At 57.0% G+C, this 15583-nt stretch overlaps 1 protein-coding gene across 1 annotated transcript in view; it reads right to left on the reverse strand.

Annotated features, from left to right (window-relative positions):
* ITPK1 (inositol-tetrakisphosphate 1-kinase) overlaps positions 1-15583 on the reverse strand; it is a 140591-nt gene that overhangs the window by 15443 nt on the left and 109565 nt on the right. Inside the window, exons 5-6 of the mRNA XM_015599755.1 lie at positions 1583-1681; positions 1176-1216 (exon numbers count right to left, since the gene is read on the reverse strand). Coding sequence (XP_015455241.1) covers positions 1176-1216; positions 1583-1681 — 140 coding nt within the window. The remainder of the gene's footprint in view (positions 1-1175; positions 1217-1582; positions 1682-15583) is intronic.

A 15583-nucleotide genomic window follows, 5' to 3' on the forward strand; every position in this document is an offset into this window, starting at 1 on the left:
TTCCACCCTGACACCCCCAGGCCCTGGCAGAGGAACCGCCCAGCGGTGAAAAGGGCCGGGTGGAGGGTTGGCAGGAGGTTGCTGGTGCCCGTGTGGGCAGTGTGGGCTCTGGGGACACGTCTGACTGCTCTGAGCCCTTCCTGCTCCGTCCCAGGGCCTGGCATGGCGCCCAGGCAGGGGAGGCTCCACCAGGGCTCCCGACCTGAGGACACGGCTGACCTTTGCGGCGGGCCATGATTTCCTGCCCCCACGCTCCTTCCCACGAGCAGAGGTGGCCCTTGGCCTTGCAGCCCCCACTGCGGCATGTACCACAGCCGGCCGACGAGGTCTGTTTACAGACGTTTCCCCATAAATATGTGCCAGGGATAAAGGGCACCGCATAAATCTACGGACGCTGCTGCCGGGGTTTTCCATGTTTAGTCATGACATGCGGAGTGTTTCTACTGGCTGCCAGGGTCATGCTCTCCACCGGGCCTTGTCGGTGGCGCAAACCTCTATTGCCCAGTGTACCTAACATGTGCCTAACAGGGAGGCCCCAGGCTGGGTCAGGCCCCCAAGGGCATCAAATGCAGGAGGAGGGGCCTGCAGACCATGTCCCAGGTGTGGTTCCCAAGGGCAGTGAGGGCGACAGATCCAACGGGGAGCCCCTGCCTGGCCGTCTGCTCGTCTCCTGCACCCATGTCACTGACGCTGTCTGCCTCCGGGACCCTGGCTTTGCTGCTGGGGCAGGCCTCATATCTTATGCGTCCTTCCGCTGGTGCCCAAGGTGGGGTCAGGAGTGACCGCGGGGTGAACAGAAGAGAGGGTGCCTGATTCCTCCTGCCCCCTTTCCAACTCAGCGGGACCAGCAGATCCTTATGGGCTTTGGCAGGGTCTTTTCAGTCAATGACCCGAGGTGAGGCCCAGCCTGGTGCCTGGCACGGAACAGGCACCCTGTGAGAGAGAACGCTGAGGGGCCAAAGGCTAGACAGCCGAGGACAGGCCAGAGAGGGGCGTGACTCTCACGGGCTCGAACAGGGGAGACGGGGCACAAAGCCACAACCAGAAGCAGGACAGTGAGTGGGAGAGCAGGTGTCGGGATCTAGCGGAGACTCTAGTGGGGCCCAGAGACACCGAACTAAAGGAATGGGATGGGGGTGGGGGGCGTGGTTTGAGTAATCGAATCATCCACTCACCTCGTGCGAGTTGGTGCCGTGAGCCACTCTGGTTTTGCAAACTGTGGGTGGGGTGGGGAGAGAAAAGCAGAGAAGAATCAGCGAGGTTATTCATCCACAAAGCCAGGCCTGGCAGACATAGGAGAAACCCCAAACTCCTGCAGCCCCTCCGGGTACGAGGCACGTGGGGCCGGGGGGACATGCTGCCTCGACAGTGGGGTGCGCCGACGCGCAGGGTGATCTGGACTGACACCACCAGGCCAGGCAGAGGAGCATTTTGGGTCAACACCACCTGAGGGCCCACGTCCAGTGTGTGGGGTCGGGACCTTGGCAGTGAAGGCTCTCATCCGCCCTCTGGAAGTTCAAGGCTGGGGTGTGGGTGTGGGCAGCCCTGTCAAGCCCATGGGTGCCCAGGGCACGGTACACACTGAATGGAAACGCCAGGCCATTCTGCTCCAGGAGCCGCATGGTGTCATCTCCGCATAGGCTCGTGAGCTCCATGAAGGGCGGTGAGCAGATCCGGTCATCTGAGGACAGAGGAGACACCTCCATCAGCACACCTGCCCGCTAGACGCCCACGGCCCATTCCCTGGGACAGACCCGCCTCTCCGGGGGCCACCCTCGATGCCCCTGCTCTCCTGATCCGACGCCCCAAACTCTGCAGTCGTGTGTGAACACACTCACACACACGAGAACAATAACATTAACTACATTTTCTAATAACGTCTCTGTAATTATAAAACCAACATATGATAACTATACAGTCGGACGTCAAAGAAAAGTGGAAGTACACGCACTCCTACCACCTCCTTCCCTTTATTTAGGCTCGGATACATATTTATACAGAGTTTCACAAAAGGATACTGTTTCGTAAGCCGAATTTTCACTCAATAAACTCTGGCTCTTTAAAGGCTTCCCCACCGCACAACTGAGGCTGCACACCGGCCTCTTACCACGCGTCCAGCCCCAAGTTACGCCCTCTGCGCACATCCCCTCTAAGTCTGCAAACTAATCCCACAAGGAGGAAGCCCAGGCTGGGAGAGAAAAGAGTGTGACCATGACCGTGGCCGTGACCATGGCTCCACAGCCATGCCTCCCCACCCGCTCACCACCTCAGGGAAAGCAGAGAACGAGACGGAGCTCCTGACACAGAAGCAGCCGCCACCGGCTCGGTGCTGCCTCCTGACTCCTCTCAAGCACACCCTCCTCCCCTCTCCAGCCCCCGCAGCCACCAGGCTTCCAGCCCCTGCCAAGTCCCAAACCCTTTCCATGCCTTCATTCCCACCTGGCACACCTGGGCCACCCTGAGCCCGCGTCTCAGGGGGCGCCCAGCTCCTCTGGGCGCCCACCCAGTGGGTTCTAGGTGTGTTTCATTTTCTGAAAAGCTCTGAGAGCTGAGCCTGCTCTGTTCATCAGGACACTCCTGGTGCCAGGCACCGACCGAATGAGGGCAAATTTGTGGGGTGACAAAGTGCACTGACTGGCTACTGATGGTTAAATCACACTACTGGCTTGTTAGTACCATGTCCTGTCCAGTCCCCTTCCCGATCGGACCACCAGGTCCTCAGGAAGTAGGACCTCCCTGTACTTCTGGACACAGGGGCCAGGAAAGGCTGAACGTTAGTAGGGTGCGGGTGGTCACCACCCACAAACTTGAAAACCAAACCAAAGTAAACAAGCAAAGTGGCTTGTCTCCAACAGCTTCTAGCTACATGGCTGGCTAGGAGGCCAGTACATTAAACTCAAGGTAAAGTCCAGCCTCTACCGGCTCATAAAAACGAAGGCCAAGAATCGCACAGGGCACATTGAGTCTGCCTCCTGGCCCCCCTCCCCACAAAGTCCAAACTCCAAATAGGCAAGAGTGTTGGCAGATTTCGGGGTTGCAGAGCTTCTAGCAAACCCCAGGAGGGTGGGCTGGAGCTGGTGTTGGCCGAGCCCTGGCAGACAGTGCTGCAGGCCCTACGCACAGAGCACCCACTGAGTCCTCAAATGCTATGGCAGTGCCTGCACGGACAGATGCTGAAAAAGAGGCCTGAGAGGCAGTCTTTGCCCAAGGTCACGTGACGGTCAACAACAGAGCCAGGACGAGGAGCCAGGCTCACAGGCAGGTCAGGAAAACAGAAGTCAGGAAGATTGAAGTGGGGTATGTGGGGTATGTCCTGGCTCTCAGCCACAAACCATTAATCTCAAGAAGACCCCATTTCTGCACCCCCGGCCCAGGGTCAGAGCTGGGGTGCAAATGCTGGCGAGGGGCTTGCAGGCCCGTCCATGCCCGAGGAGAGAGGAGGCATCTGTGCAATGGCTCTTGCTGCAAACCCAGCCCCTGCAGCTAGCCCTAACAACGTGACACTCGCGGCCTGAACAAACCGGAGGGTGCTGTGGCACACAGGCTTAGGGCGGCAGAGGCCAGGCCACCTTGGCCCACCACCCCAACCAGGAAGCTTCAGAGATTGCTGGAGGCAAATAGGCCTCCTCCTGTTAAGAGCTGCCAGACCCCTGACCACCAGGCTTTTCAGAGCAGGTGAGTCAGCCTGGATTTTAGATTTGCCTTTTGATGCCCACCTCAGTGTCTCCTCCCACCCCAGCCCATCAAAACTTTCACATAATGTCACCGCCAAGAGCCAACATCTCAATAAATCACACTTGTTTTATGTGGCAGGCACTGCTCTACATAGTCTACAGAGCACCTCGTTTACCCTCAAAAGAACCCCACGAGGAAGTACCGTCACCCCCATTTTGTAGATGTGGAAAACGGGGGCACAGAGAAATGTAGTCCCCTGCACAGAGTTACACAGTGAGTAAGTGGTCCAGCTGGGCAGGTCGGCTCCTATCTGGGCAGCTGGCTCTAAGACTGTGCCATTGACCATGGACTCCCTAGCATGTTCACACTTCATATGAACAGAGTAAAGGACAAAAACCACACAGTCCTACTAACAAATGGAGGAAAAGCATCTGATAAAATTTAACACCCTCTCACCACACACACACACACACACACACACACACACACACACACAACACTTAATAAACTAGGAATTGAAAGGAATGTCTTCACTTGATTAAAGGGCATCTACAAAAACCCACAGAAACATTCCACTTATGGTGAAAGGCTGGGCGCATCCCCTAAGATCAGGAATAAGACCGGGGTGTCTGCTCCCACCACTTGTATCCAACAGGGGGCCAGCCCTGGGTGAAAGCAGTCCTGAGCCCACCAGGCAGAGGCTGGCAGGGACCTGTGACCTTCGCTCTGCTCTGTGCCTGGGGCCTGCCCGCTCTCTGAACTTGAGGTACAGCAGACCATAAGGTCTCAGCTGCTTGAGGCACTTTCCGGCTACTTGAAGCCCAAATCATCCTGACATGCCCATGAAATCACAGTCAATTACAAACTACTCCTGTTCCTATTTTGGGTTCAACAACCATTCACCACCAAAAAAAAACAAAAACAAACAAACAAACAAACAAAAAAACGTGCTGAGACTCAACTAACGCTCTGGAGCTAGAGACGCAGCAGTGAATGAGCACAGCCACCCCTGCCCTGGTGGAGCTCACATCCAGGTGACCAGGCTGATGAGTACGATGGACAGCCAGATGGGTGCTGGCAGGAAATAACAGGGGGAGTGCAAGGGGGTGCCAGCGCAGATGGGGGTGCGATCGGGAAGCACCTCGCTGAGTGAAGACTTGGGAGGATGAGTGAAGGGGCGTGCATCTCGGGGAGGGAGGTTCCCAGCGAGGGGACGGCCTCCGCAAAGGCCCTGCATGAGGACATGCTGCGACCCGACACGCAGACTGGACCGAGGACAGTGACATCATCAGTCTAGCTCGTAGACAGAGGGCACCTGGCTGAGTGGGAGGACCGGGGAAGGAACCAGGCCCTGCAGCAGCGAAGCCAGTGCCCTGATAGCAGTGGACACTCCGGCCCCACCGTGGTGGGTGAGGGACCGTGACAGCAGAGGCTCCGCCAGCTCAACCATGGGAAACTCGCGACACCGCCAGCAGCTCTTCTCCCCAGACAGAGACAAAGACTCTTTCTATAAGGCAGCAACTGGGAGCCGGGGAGGCTATTTCTGGTTCCCTGAAAAAGGCTGCTGTTGCTTATTTATCTACTGTCTTTATTTCTGGATGGGAGTTGGAAAGAGGCTTTTTTTAGTTAGATGGTGGGTTGTGTTCTGTTAAGAGCTGAAAGATCAGCCCCTGGGAAACTGAAAGACCCCTGTCTTCCCTCCCCGACACCGTCATCAGAGAATGCGAAGCAGGAGGGCCTAGGAGATGTCCCAAGCGCATCTGAGTCCAGAGAGTGGAAGAGAATAGTTCAAGGCCACACCCACAAGTCACAGACAGGCCCAGGGCAAGAACCCAGGCATCCCAAGTCACATGCCACTGCCCTATGGCACTCTGCCAGGTGGCCACACCCTCATCTGGCTGGTGGCAGCTGCTACAGAACTAGCAAGAAGACAAAGACCAATGACAAACAGGTGGATACGAAAGGACAACTGAAGGTGGGAGAGAAGGGCAGACGGCACTAAGAAAGCGCCGCTCTGAAGCCTGACTTCGAACTTGGGCCAGACGACTCGTTAGCGGTAACTTGTGGCAGACGAATGAACTCCACCGGGCCTCGCTCTACTGTGTGTACAATGGGAGCCACGCGGCGCTCGCAGGCGCCCAGCAATGGCAGCTGTTCCCAGTGCTGGGCGAGGCCAGCTGGGGACTCCCACGGAGAGCAGGTGGACCCTGAACAGTGGCCACCGGTCCATGTCCGGCTTCCTGGGGTGCTGGCAGCCGGGCCGCACCCTCACTGGCTTCGTCCCTGGGTCCAGCACGGTGCTGGCAGGGCGGGTCCTCCTCAGCGGCTGTGAAGGAAGCCTTGGCCGAGCACTGGTGGTGTTGGGCCTGCGGACAGCTATGACAAGACTCTGCCTCGGGTCTCTTCTCTTGAACAGGGTGAACGTCTTCACCCAGACAATACCCGATGAAAATAAGACTCGGGCAGGGAGAGTCCCTGAGGACACGCAGGACCCCAGTAAAGGATGACGCCCGGGAGTTAAGGCCGTGCTGAGGGGAGACGGAAGGCAGAGGAGGGGCCCGGGGGGCCGGGAGCCCGCTGCCTGGTGCTGCGCCGCGGCGACCCCGCATCCGGAACACGCCGCGGGGAGCATTAAGACACCGCGGGCGTCCCCCTCGCTAGAACGTCAGTTCGGCGAGGGCGGGGGCGTGTGGGGTTTGCTGGCCACTGCAGGCCCAGCGCCTAGAACACCGCCTGGCACACAGCATGTGCTCGACAAACCCTGCCGAGCGAAGGGGCTGACGGGGCCCTGACGCACAAGGCGGGCTCCTCCGGCATCCGGGCCGGCGGTCGGCATGTCCCCTGTGCCGCCTGGTGCGAAGGCCCTCGCGCCACTGTTATGTGGGCTCCCTCTGCTCCCCCCGAGGCCTGTCCCACCCAGGGTGTGCTCCACTGGACAATGAGACGGCGGCCACATTCGTCCCCTCTCAGCCTGGCCTTTTACTTCTCTGAAGGACTTTCCCCCGCACAAGCATCTTGTTTATCTACTTTGCTACGGTCGTGACTAAACTTTCCTTTTTAACTGTTTTTTACTGAACGCTGCCATCAATATTTTCCCATGAGTTTGCATGTCCTGGTCACCCGACTGGTGACATTTCCCCTAAAGTTAGATATTTACGTTTGTGCCAATTTTCCTTCTCCGTAGACAGGGCTTCATGAGCATCTCTCATACACAAGGTTTTGTGCTCATGGTAAATTATTTCCACAGACCAAGTTCCCAGAAGTGGGTTTCAGCACCCATGGGAACTGACATTTCTGTGGCTCTTGCCACAGTGTCATGTTGTTCCGCAAAGTGACTGCGGCACTTCACTGGGTCCAGCCCCGGGTCCCACTTTCAGAAATCTGGGCAGTAGTTTTATGAGGGAGGATGACAGGTCACATGGTGAATGATCCCACCGGGCACATAAGGTCACTCCGTGGCCAGCGGGCCCCAGCAGAGCAAGTGAGGCACGGAGACAGGCTGGCCCAGGGGCTGGGGTCAAGGCGTGTGCATAACATGGTGAGCCAAAGCCCTGGCCTTGGGCCCGAACCCGCATGCAATTCCAGCAGTTCCCCTGGGCCCTGGCAACCCGGGTGGCCTTTCGGATCTTGGACTCCTGACCAGTAGAACGGGGGTCATAAGCCAGTCCCATCCACTTGATGGAGTTGCAACGAGGATCAGGGAGAAGGAAAAACATTGCAGAATCTGTGAAATGCCAGGTAAAGGAGCCAGCCCTTTCTGGGGGCACAGATAAGCACCTTGGTGCTGACTTCTGTTCACAATCTCCTCGCTTGGCAAGGGGGGAGTCTGGGCCCAGGTGCCACCATGAGCCAGGTGGTGGCAAGGGGCCCTTTGCCAGGCCCAGCTCCCAACAGAGGCAGGAGCAGAGACAAAGAGAGCACCCCAACCTGAAAGCAGGGCCAGGAGAGAGTGCATGGCTCAGAGCTCTAGCCACGGACTCCCCAGCCCCCTCCCAGAGCTGGGCTGTCAGGTGGCAGCGGCCCCAGGTCTGGTGCCAGGGAGGGAGTGGTTCAGGATGCAAGACTTCTAACTGCATTCTAGAAAGACCGTGGAGGGCCCATGGAGCCCTCATCACAGTGGGCCTCGGTGAAGGTGAGTGGTTTCCATCTGTCCGAATCCTCTTGCCGGAGCCAGAAAGACACAGATGTGGGTTCCTTCCTTTCGGGCAGAATGTGGGCTGCCTGAAGCAGCGGCCCTGTCTGTCATGTTCAAGGCCACATCCCCAACAAACAAGTGAATGAACTAAATACTGGCCTGGGTTCCCACCTCTCCTGGCCTGAGAGAGGTGGCCCACATCAAAAAGCAGGTTCCCACAGAGCCAGTGGCATCTCGGCACAGGGCACCCACATATAGGGGTCCAAGCCACTACCTGTCAGAGCTGAGCTGGGTCCTCCTTTCCTGGGCCACTCCCTGTTCCCAAGGGCCCACACTGAATGGCAGGAAACAGACTTGTTCGGGAGGGCGAGGAGGCCCATTGTGTCACTGACGGAGCAGGCGGAGGAGGGCGTGAGGGCAGCAGGGTTCGGGTTCTCCCTCGATCTTCCCAGAGCTGGGAAAAGCGAGCGCCCTGATTTGCAAGCCCTGGGCCTCGCACACGCTGGCTCCCCGGCCCTGTGAGTCCTCGCTTCCAGTCCCTCTCGGCCTGGGAGACTCCCATTTTCACCCAGGGCTCCGGTCAGGACGTCTCCTTCTCCCTCCTAGGAGGAGGCCCCTCTGCCGGGCTTGACCAGGGCCTTACGCTGCCCACCTCAGCAACTAGCGACGCGTCCGCGCCACACAGACTGGTATCCCGGGCGGGGAGGGTGGAGGCGGGGTGTCTGCAGGGACTCAGGCTGCCTGGGTTTACATCCCGGCCCCACCTTCCATCAGCTGCAGGCCCCCGACCGAGTAACTCCACCTGCCTCAGCCTCCTTGCTGGGAAAGGAAGACAACAGCACCTACTTCACAGGGCTGTGCCCCACTCCCCACACTTAGAAAATGTACTTTTAATTTATAAAACAGTCCCAGAACACAGTTTCCTCTGGGAGGGGCGGCCCCACCCCAGGGTCTGGGCAGCTGCTGCGGCCCCGGCCTGCCCAGCACAACCCACCACCCCGGCCCATCCTCCCGGGTCACAGCCAGGATCAGTGCTGTGGCCCAGCGCTGGGGCTTCTTCCCAGCTGCCTGACTAAATGTTCCTGGAGTTAAGTAAAAAATCCTCTCCTTGGCACGCTCACCCCATAACCATCTTCTCCCCAACAAACCACCGGATTCCCGGCACCCTACCCGGCCTCTTGCCCACCACCTCACCCAAACCACACACAGCGGCGGAGCCTGCATCGTCTTCCTAAAGCTCCCGCCTGTATGATGAGGCGGCTCTCAGCTCAAGGACTGTCCACAGCTACTTGAGTGAAGAAAGCCTTTCTCGGCCTCTGACCCTGTTTACCTTCCCCCCAGATTCACAGGCTGAACTTCCAAACCCCAGTACCTCAGAATGGGACTTTCGGGAGACGGGGCCTTTTTGAAGAGGTGACTGAGTTACAGCGAGGCCTTAACCCAAAGCGATGAGGGTCCTCGTAAGAAGAGATTAAGACAGATACATACAGAAGGGCAACTATGAGAAGACACAGGAAAGGGACAGCCACCTCCAAGCCCACGAGAGAGGCCTTAAGGGAAACCGGCCCCGCGGACACTTTGATCTCGAGCTTCCAGCCTCCAGAAGTGCGAGAATATCAGTTTCTGTTGCTTACGCCCCCCACTCCCTGGCACTTCGTATGGCGGCCGAGCAGACCAGTGCTCTTCCCAGCCCCTCTCGGAACGCGGAACCCAGACCACCCCAGCCAACCCTGGCGCCAGCGGGTGGTCCCCTCGCCGCTCCCCGCCTCCATGGCAACAACCCACTTGTCCCACCACTGCTCAAGTTCCCCAAAGCCCTCGAGAACAAGCCGCCTTACAACGATGCCACCTCCCAGCACCACCTCCCCTGGCATCGTCTCCTAGCAGTTCCGCTTGTTCTAGCACCTTCTCTCTTGTGCATCGATACCTTGTTCGGCTGCTCAGCTCCTGCACCCTATTAAATTTCCATGTTTAGGTTCTGACTCAGCGAGCAGCCAGTATGATCCTTGGGGGTCAGGACCAGGCATTACGCATGGCCCAGCCTGCTCAGAGGAAGCAGGTGTCACCAAGAACCACCTCTATGACAAGGATAACTGTGTGAGATAAATTGTGAGATGAAATAAAAATGAGCTGTAAGCACTGGACACAAAAGAAAGGAAGCATGGAGCCCACATAACCAACTCCGACCGGGAAAGAAAGGCCTGCAGCTTCTAGACTGGCCATCAAGTGGCGCTGCTGGTCTGGCACAGCCCTGATGACTATGGCCATAGACTTGAATGGACAAAGCCCTGAGAGCAGGCTCCAGTGTTGATGACTCATTCAGCACCTGATAGTCCAGAGTCACATTCCCCAGCTAGTACACTGTTATGGGGCAGGAGCCATGTGATCTTCAATTCTAGACAGAGAAAGACATCCTGTGCTTTCTGGGGGGACCAAGTTTCAGTGTGACAGCAGCCCTGAAAACCACCTAAGTGGCTTTTTGGCTCCTAATGATGGCAGCCACCCAGTAATTCAGAACAGTCGAGTGGGGCTGGGAAGGCACCACAGACCTGAGCCAGGAGGAGGCAGCCAGGAAGGGCCTGGATGGCAGGAAATGGCGGTTGGAACTGGTCTCCAGTCTAGACCTGGGCCTGCAGAGGGCATCCCCTGCCCTCACCACGACTCCCTGCTCCCACTGTCCACACCACAATGCCCTGTCCACCGGCCTGGCCAGGGAGGGCCCCAGCATCCCATCAAACCACGTGCCCCATGTGGTGCTACATCCTCACTACCCGGGGTCCCCACCCTCCTTCAGACAAGTCGGAATGTCTGCTCTCAGTTGCTGATGCCCTGCCAGTTATTTAGGGACTGTCCCTTGCTCTGTCCCCACATGTCCCCTAACACTACTTCCACAGTCATTCTGCATTCCCTTTACAGTTGGTGACTCATGTCTTCTTGTAGCCAGAGGGCCCCTTGAGGCTCACTAGCTAGATTGGGGGGCGGGGGAGAGACAGGGGGCACTTGTGTTGGGCTTCAAAAGGGTGGGAACAATTGGCTGACAGGTCATGTGTATCTTCAGACCCATTCACAGCCCCAGATGAGATGAAATTAAAATAACACGTTTTGTTTCGTTTAAGACATGAAAAGTTCCAGCCCTTGGAGCCAGTATGCCCTGGGGAGCCTGACTCATGGACAGCCCTTGGTGATCTGCCAGGGCTTTGGGTCAGTCCCAGGAGAAGCAGACCCCCCCACACACACACCTCCTCACCCCTCGTAGGGTGTAGGTGTGCGTGGTTGTGGGCTAAGTGCTTGGATTGCAAGCCTAGGTCCCCTGTCTCACCCTGGTCAGGCTGCCTCTCCGTGCCTCAGTTTCCAAGAAGCCTGACTCATGGACAGCCCTTGGTGATCTGCCAGGGCTTTGGGTCAGTCCCAGGAGAAGCAGACCCCCCCACACACACACCTCCTCACCCCTCGTAGGGTGTAGGTGTGCGTGGTTGTGGGCTAAGTGCTTGGATTGCAAGCCTAGGTCCCCTGTCTCACCCTGGTCAGGCTGCCTCTCCGTGCCTCAGTTTCCACATCTGCAAGATAAGGATAACAGCAGCACCCACTCCCCAGCTAGCTTGTTCAGTGAGGACTAAACAAGCCACCATGAGCACCTGCATGCTAGGACTGCATGCCCGACGCAGGAATAAGCACTAGGTGAGCTGTGCAGGTATCAGTTGGAGTTGGGTTGCTCCCCCTTTGCCCCCTGAGGTCCAGCCAACAACCAGGGGGGACCACTCTGAACCTACGATGGGGCTGAGGGCTCCTCAGGAGCTAGGATTGTCTCATGAGTGTCAGGCATAGGACACAGGTCCCCTTTCTAGTACCTCCTGTGGAATAAGGGAGGAGAGAAGGCCCTGCCCGCATGCTCGGGCACTGCCGTCAGACAGAGCCAGGGGGTCCTGGGGGGCTAATCAAGGCGGAAGGACCAGCCCACAGGGAACTGGATTCCTGAAAGGCAACCCGGGCAAGCGGAACTTGCCGGCATTCCACCAGTGGCTGCAGGCCCTACCTTGCTCCTTAGTGGCTTCTGAGGGGCCCTAAGGCCTTGCTGCAGCTGCCACCTCCCTACCATCAGCCTGATCCTCAGCTCCCGGCACCAGGTGCGCTGTCAGGCACGGGATAACACCGGAAGATGGGGAAGCAGCCTGAAACTGGGAAGGGGCTGCCTCTGGGCAGGGACAGGGAGACATTCCCCGGTCTGACCTTCCCCTGGTCAACTGCATAAGCCATTTTACTCCATCCGACTTAGCTAATGACCCGTTTCATCCCGAGGGAACAGAGTGCTGTCTGCACTGGCATGTTCAAAGGCCAGGAGCACCAGACACAGGCCCAGGTGGAGACACGGGCATTTCTGAGCCCCGTTCCAGCTTACAGAAACGGCTGCTGGAAATGCGGACCAACGTAGCAGCCGCTCCCGCTGATCTACGGCCCCTGCCAGAGCCGGGCGGACACTCGCTGCCCCCACTCAGCTCCGACTCCCACAACGCAACAGCCTTTTTGGTTTGCAAGATATTTTAAAAATAATATTTGAAGTGCTCTCTCTGGCAGTACATATTATATTCTAAAAGCAGAACAGAAAATGTTAGCTTGGCTCCAGGGCAAAAATGAAACTTCCATCGATGAAACAGTCCTTGCTTATAAAGGAGGAGACAACTGCCTTAATCCACAGAGGGCTCTAACCAATCAACACGGAAAAGACCAACAACCCAACGGAAAACGGGCAAGCGACATGAAAAGACTCACACGGAAGAAATGCGAAAGGCTGAATAACATGAAGTAATGCGCCATTTTGCCCATAATGGAAGAAATGCAAATTAAGATAGGTACCATTTCCCCAGCAGACGGCCACCATTAGGAGTAAATTTGTTGAAACTTTTTGAAGAACAATCCAGCAATATCTGCCAACCTGGGAAATGTTTATAATAATCTTTGACTGAGAAATACCACTTGTAGGGAATTTTACAGAAATATGCAAAGATCTATGTTTACTGCAGCCCGGTTTATTTTTTTAAAAAACCCAAATCAAACGGAATGACCTTACAAGCCCAAAATAATTGAGTAAATTATGATTCCTTCATCCACATGCTAAAATGCTGCCATCAAAAAGGACAAAGCAGACCTCATCTCCATCATCTTTATGGGCTGACATGGAAAGAAGCCAAGATACTATTAAAGCGAGAAAAAAACAAGTTTTATGAGAACATATGTAACATGATCCTTCTATTTTTTTTAAAGCACGTATGTATTTGTTTGTGTCTGAGAAGGGTCCAGAATGATGGATTCCATGCTGTTGCGAGCGGCGGCTTCTGGGAAGTACGGTCCAGGTCAAACAGGTGTGAGTCACCAGCAATCAGGGCCCCGCCTGTGGACACGAGACTAGAGACCAGACCTGTGAGGTGCTGGAGGTGAGCAGCCCTCAGGAGGCACGCAGACCCGGTCATTTCTAGAGTGTGTGGGTGGAGCGGGCCTCTTCCAGAAGCCCTACAAAAACAGGGAGGGAGACTCGTAACCGACAGGGCGAGAAAACCTAAATCACTGCTCTATTCCATCAATTCTAAGACACGAGTTTCTTTTTTTCACTTTTCATCTTTAAGGTTGAGATGTTTCATTATCGATGGTGTGTCACAATTTAATCAGCATTTTCCCCCCGGGACGAGGCTGGTATTCAGGCCCAGAAGCCTCCAAACGTTGAAGAGGAGCCTACCTGAGCCTGGCCCGCACTTGGTGCTCCAGCCGCCCTGGGGCGGGCGTGGTTTGACGTGGGCCCCAAAGCACCATCCTACTCCGCAGACCCATCACCATCTGAACAGGAAGTCTCTGCCTCAGTGGCTGGAAGTGGCGGACATGAAAACCAAGACAGTGTTTCTCTCACACATGCCAAAGTCCAGGAGGGGAACCAGAAGCCAAGCAGCCACCCAAAGGCACTGCCATCACCTTAGCTCACGGGCCTGTGCCCCTTCCATAGCCACCTGCTCCAGGCGTTGGTTCTGGCCTGGTGCCATCCCCCTCACACCAGACCCCTTGGTGGGGCACACTGTCCTCTCAGCCTCAGCCCCATGGGTAGGACAAGCTGACACTCATGGAGGCAGCATAAGGGCCAGTCCTCAGAAGCCTACTCAAGGTGTGAAGCATTTTCGTGGCAAGTTGATCCAAACCTCCAGCCTCCTGCATAGAACCAGGGCCAGAAGCTGGTCCCGACTCGGGAGCGGCAGTCCTCGGGGGGGGCAAACACCCCCTTCCTCTTTGTCCTCCTCGACTCCAGGCCCCGCTGCCCACTTCCTCCCAGCTTCTGCCACTTCCTCTCACCCAAGACCTGAGTACCTGGCGGGACCAAGAGAGGAGCTGACGGCATCAGGGCACCTAACTACGGACCACCTCGCCGCAGGGAAGGGGGCCAGACCTCCTGCCCCCGCCCCCCCATGGTGGTGATGGCAGCCTTGCCTCACAGGGGAGGAAAGGACTTACTTGGAGGGCCAGTAGCTCCCCAGGCCACACGAGGGGGCTGAGATTGGGCCCAGGCCGGTCAGCACCAAAGCCTTGTTCTTTTCCACGCCACACAGGCCGCTGCCCTCATCAAGCACAGGCGGGATTTTTGTCTCCTCCATAACCATATGGGACAGAGACTCAATGACCATTAGAAGCAAAGCTGCTAGTCTCTCCGCTGGACACCAGAGAACTTTTCTGGTCATTGACATCGCCTGGACACCAGAAGGCGCCCGAAAGAAGTACCGGCTGGCAGTGTGGACAGCACCAGAGGCTCTGGGCACCACTGGCCCTGGGCAGCAGAGCCTCCAGCTGCATCGGGGACTCGGTCCCACTCCTTCTCCACCTGCTGTCAGGCTCAGGGGCAGTGCGGGTGGAGGAGGCAGTACACATGAGATTTGGGAGTCAGAGCTCAGAACTGCTGGCTAAGAGCACAGCCAGGCGTGAATTCAAATCCCAGCTCTGCCCCTAGCAGCTCCGTGGCCTTAAGTGACTACGCTCGATGCAGCTGCTGACAGCAACGCTTCGCTCGCAGCGTAACAGGAGAATTAGATGAGCTACGCGCACACAGCGTTTCCAACAGCACCTGGCGTGTAGTGAGCGCTGCCTTGTGCCCGCCTGAGCGCCGACGAAGCGGGCGCAGGGGAAAAGTGACCTGCGCGGGCCACACGGTGCAGGGGACCTCAGTGGATCTGAGACCCAGACCTCGACTTCCAGCCCCGCTCCCTGCCCTCACCTCTCCCACCCAGAGCCCCCTGCAGCTCGCCAAGGGGGAACAGGACAGCCACCCCCCCACCTCTGAGAGGCCCCCCAACTCAGCACACACCTGAGGCAGATGCTGTGTGGAGAATCACCCCCCGCGGGGACCCTGAGGAATGTTAATTTCTCTTCATTTGGTGTCTAGATTACTCCGTTTCAATCCAGCCTCCCGACAGCCTCCCGACAGCCTCCTAGATGAGCACTGATTAAATTCCCATAAAACCACAAGCAGAAACGCTCGATTTGCGGTGTGCACACCCCTCCCCCAGGGAGATCTGGTGACCGACGGCCATCTGTCACCTCCAGAGCACATGTGTGGGAGACTCTGGGAAAAGGAGAACGGGAGAGTCACCCCTTACCCGCAGCCATCATCAGCTCAAAGGGCCTTCTCAGCCCTTTGCTCTGTAGCCTGAGACCCTTCCCTATTCCCTAGCTGCTGTCCTGAGGGCCACAGGGACAAACGTGTCATACCATCACAGCCCAGGTACTTTCCCATACATCACTTCA

Source organism: Pteropus alecto, unplaced genomic scaffold (genome assembly GCF_000325575.1).
Source record: "Pteropus alecto unplaced genomic scaffold, ASM32557v1 scaffold8, whole genome shotgun sequence".
In the NCBI taxonomy this organism is placed as follows: domain Eukaryota; kingdom Metazoa; phylum Chordata; class Mammalia; order Chiroptera; family Pteropodidae; genus Pteropus; species Pteropus alecto.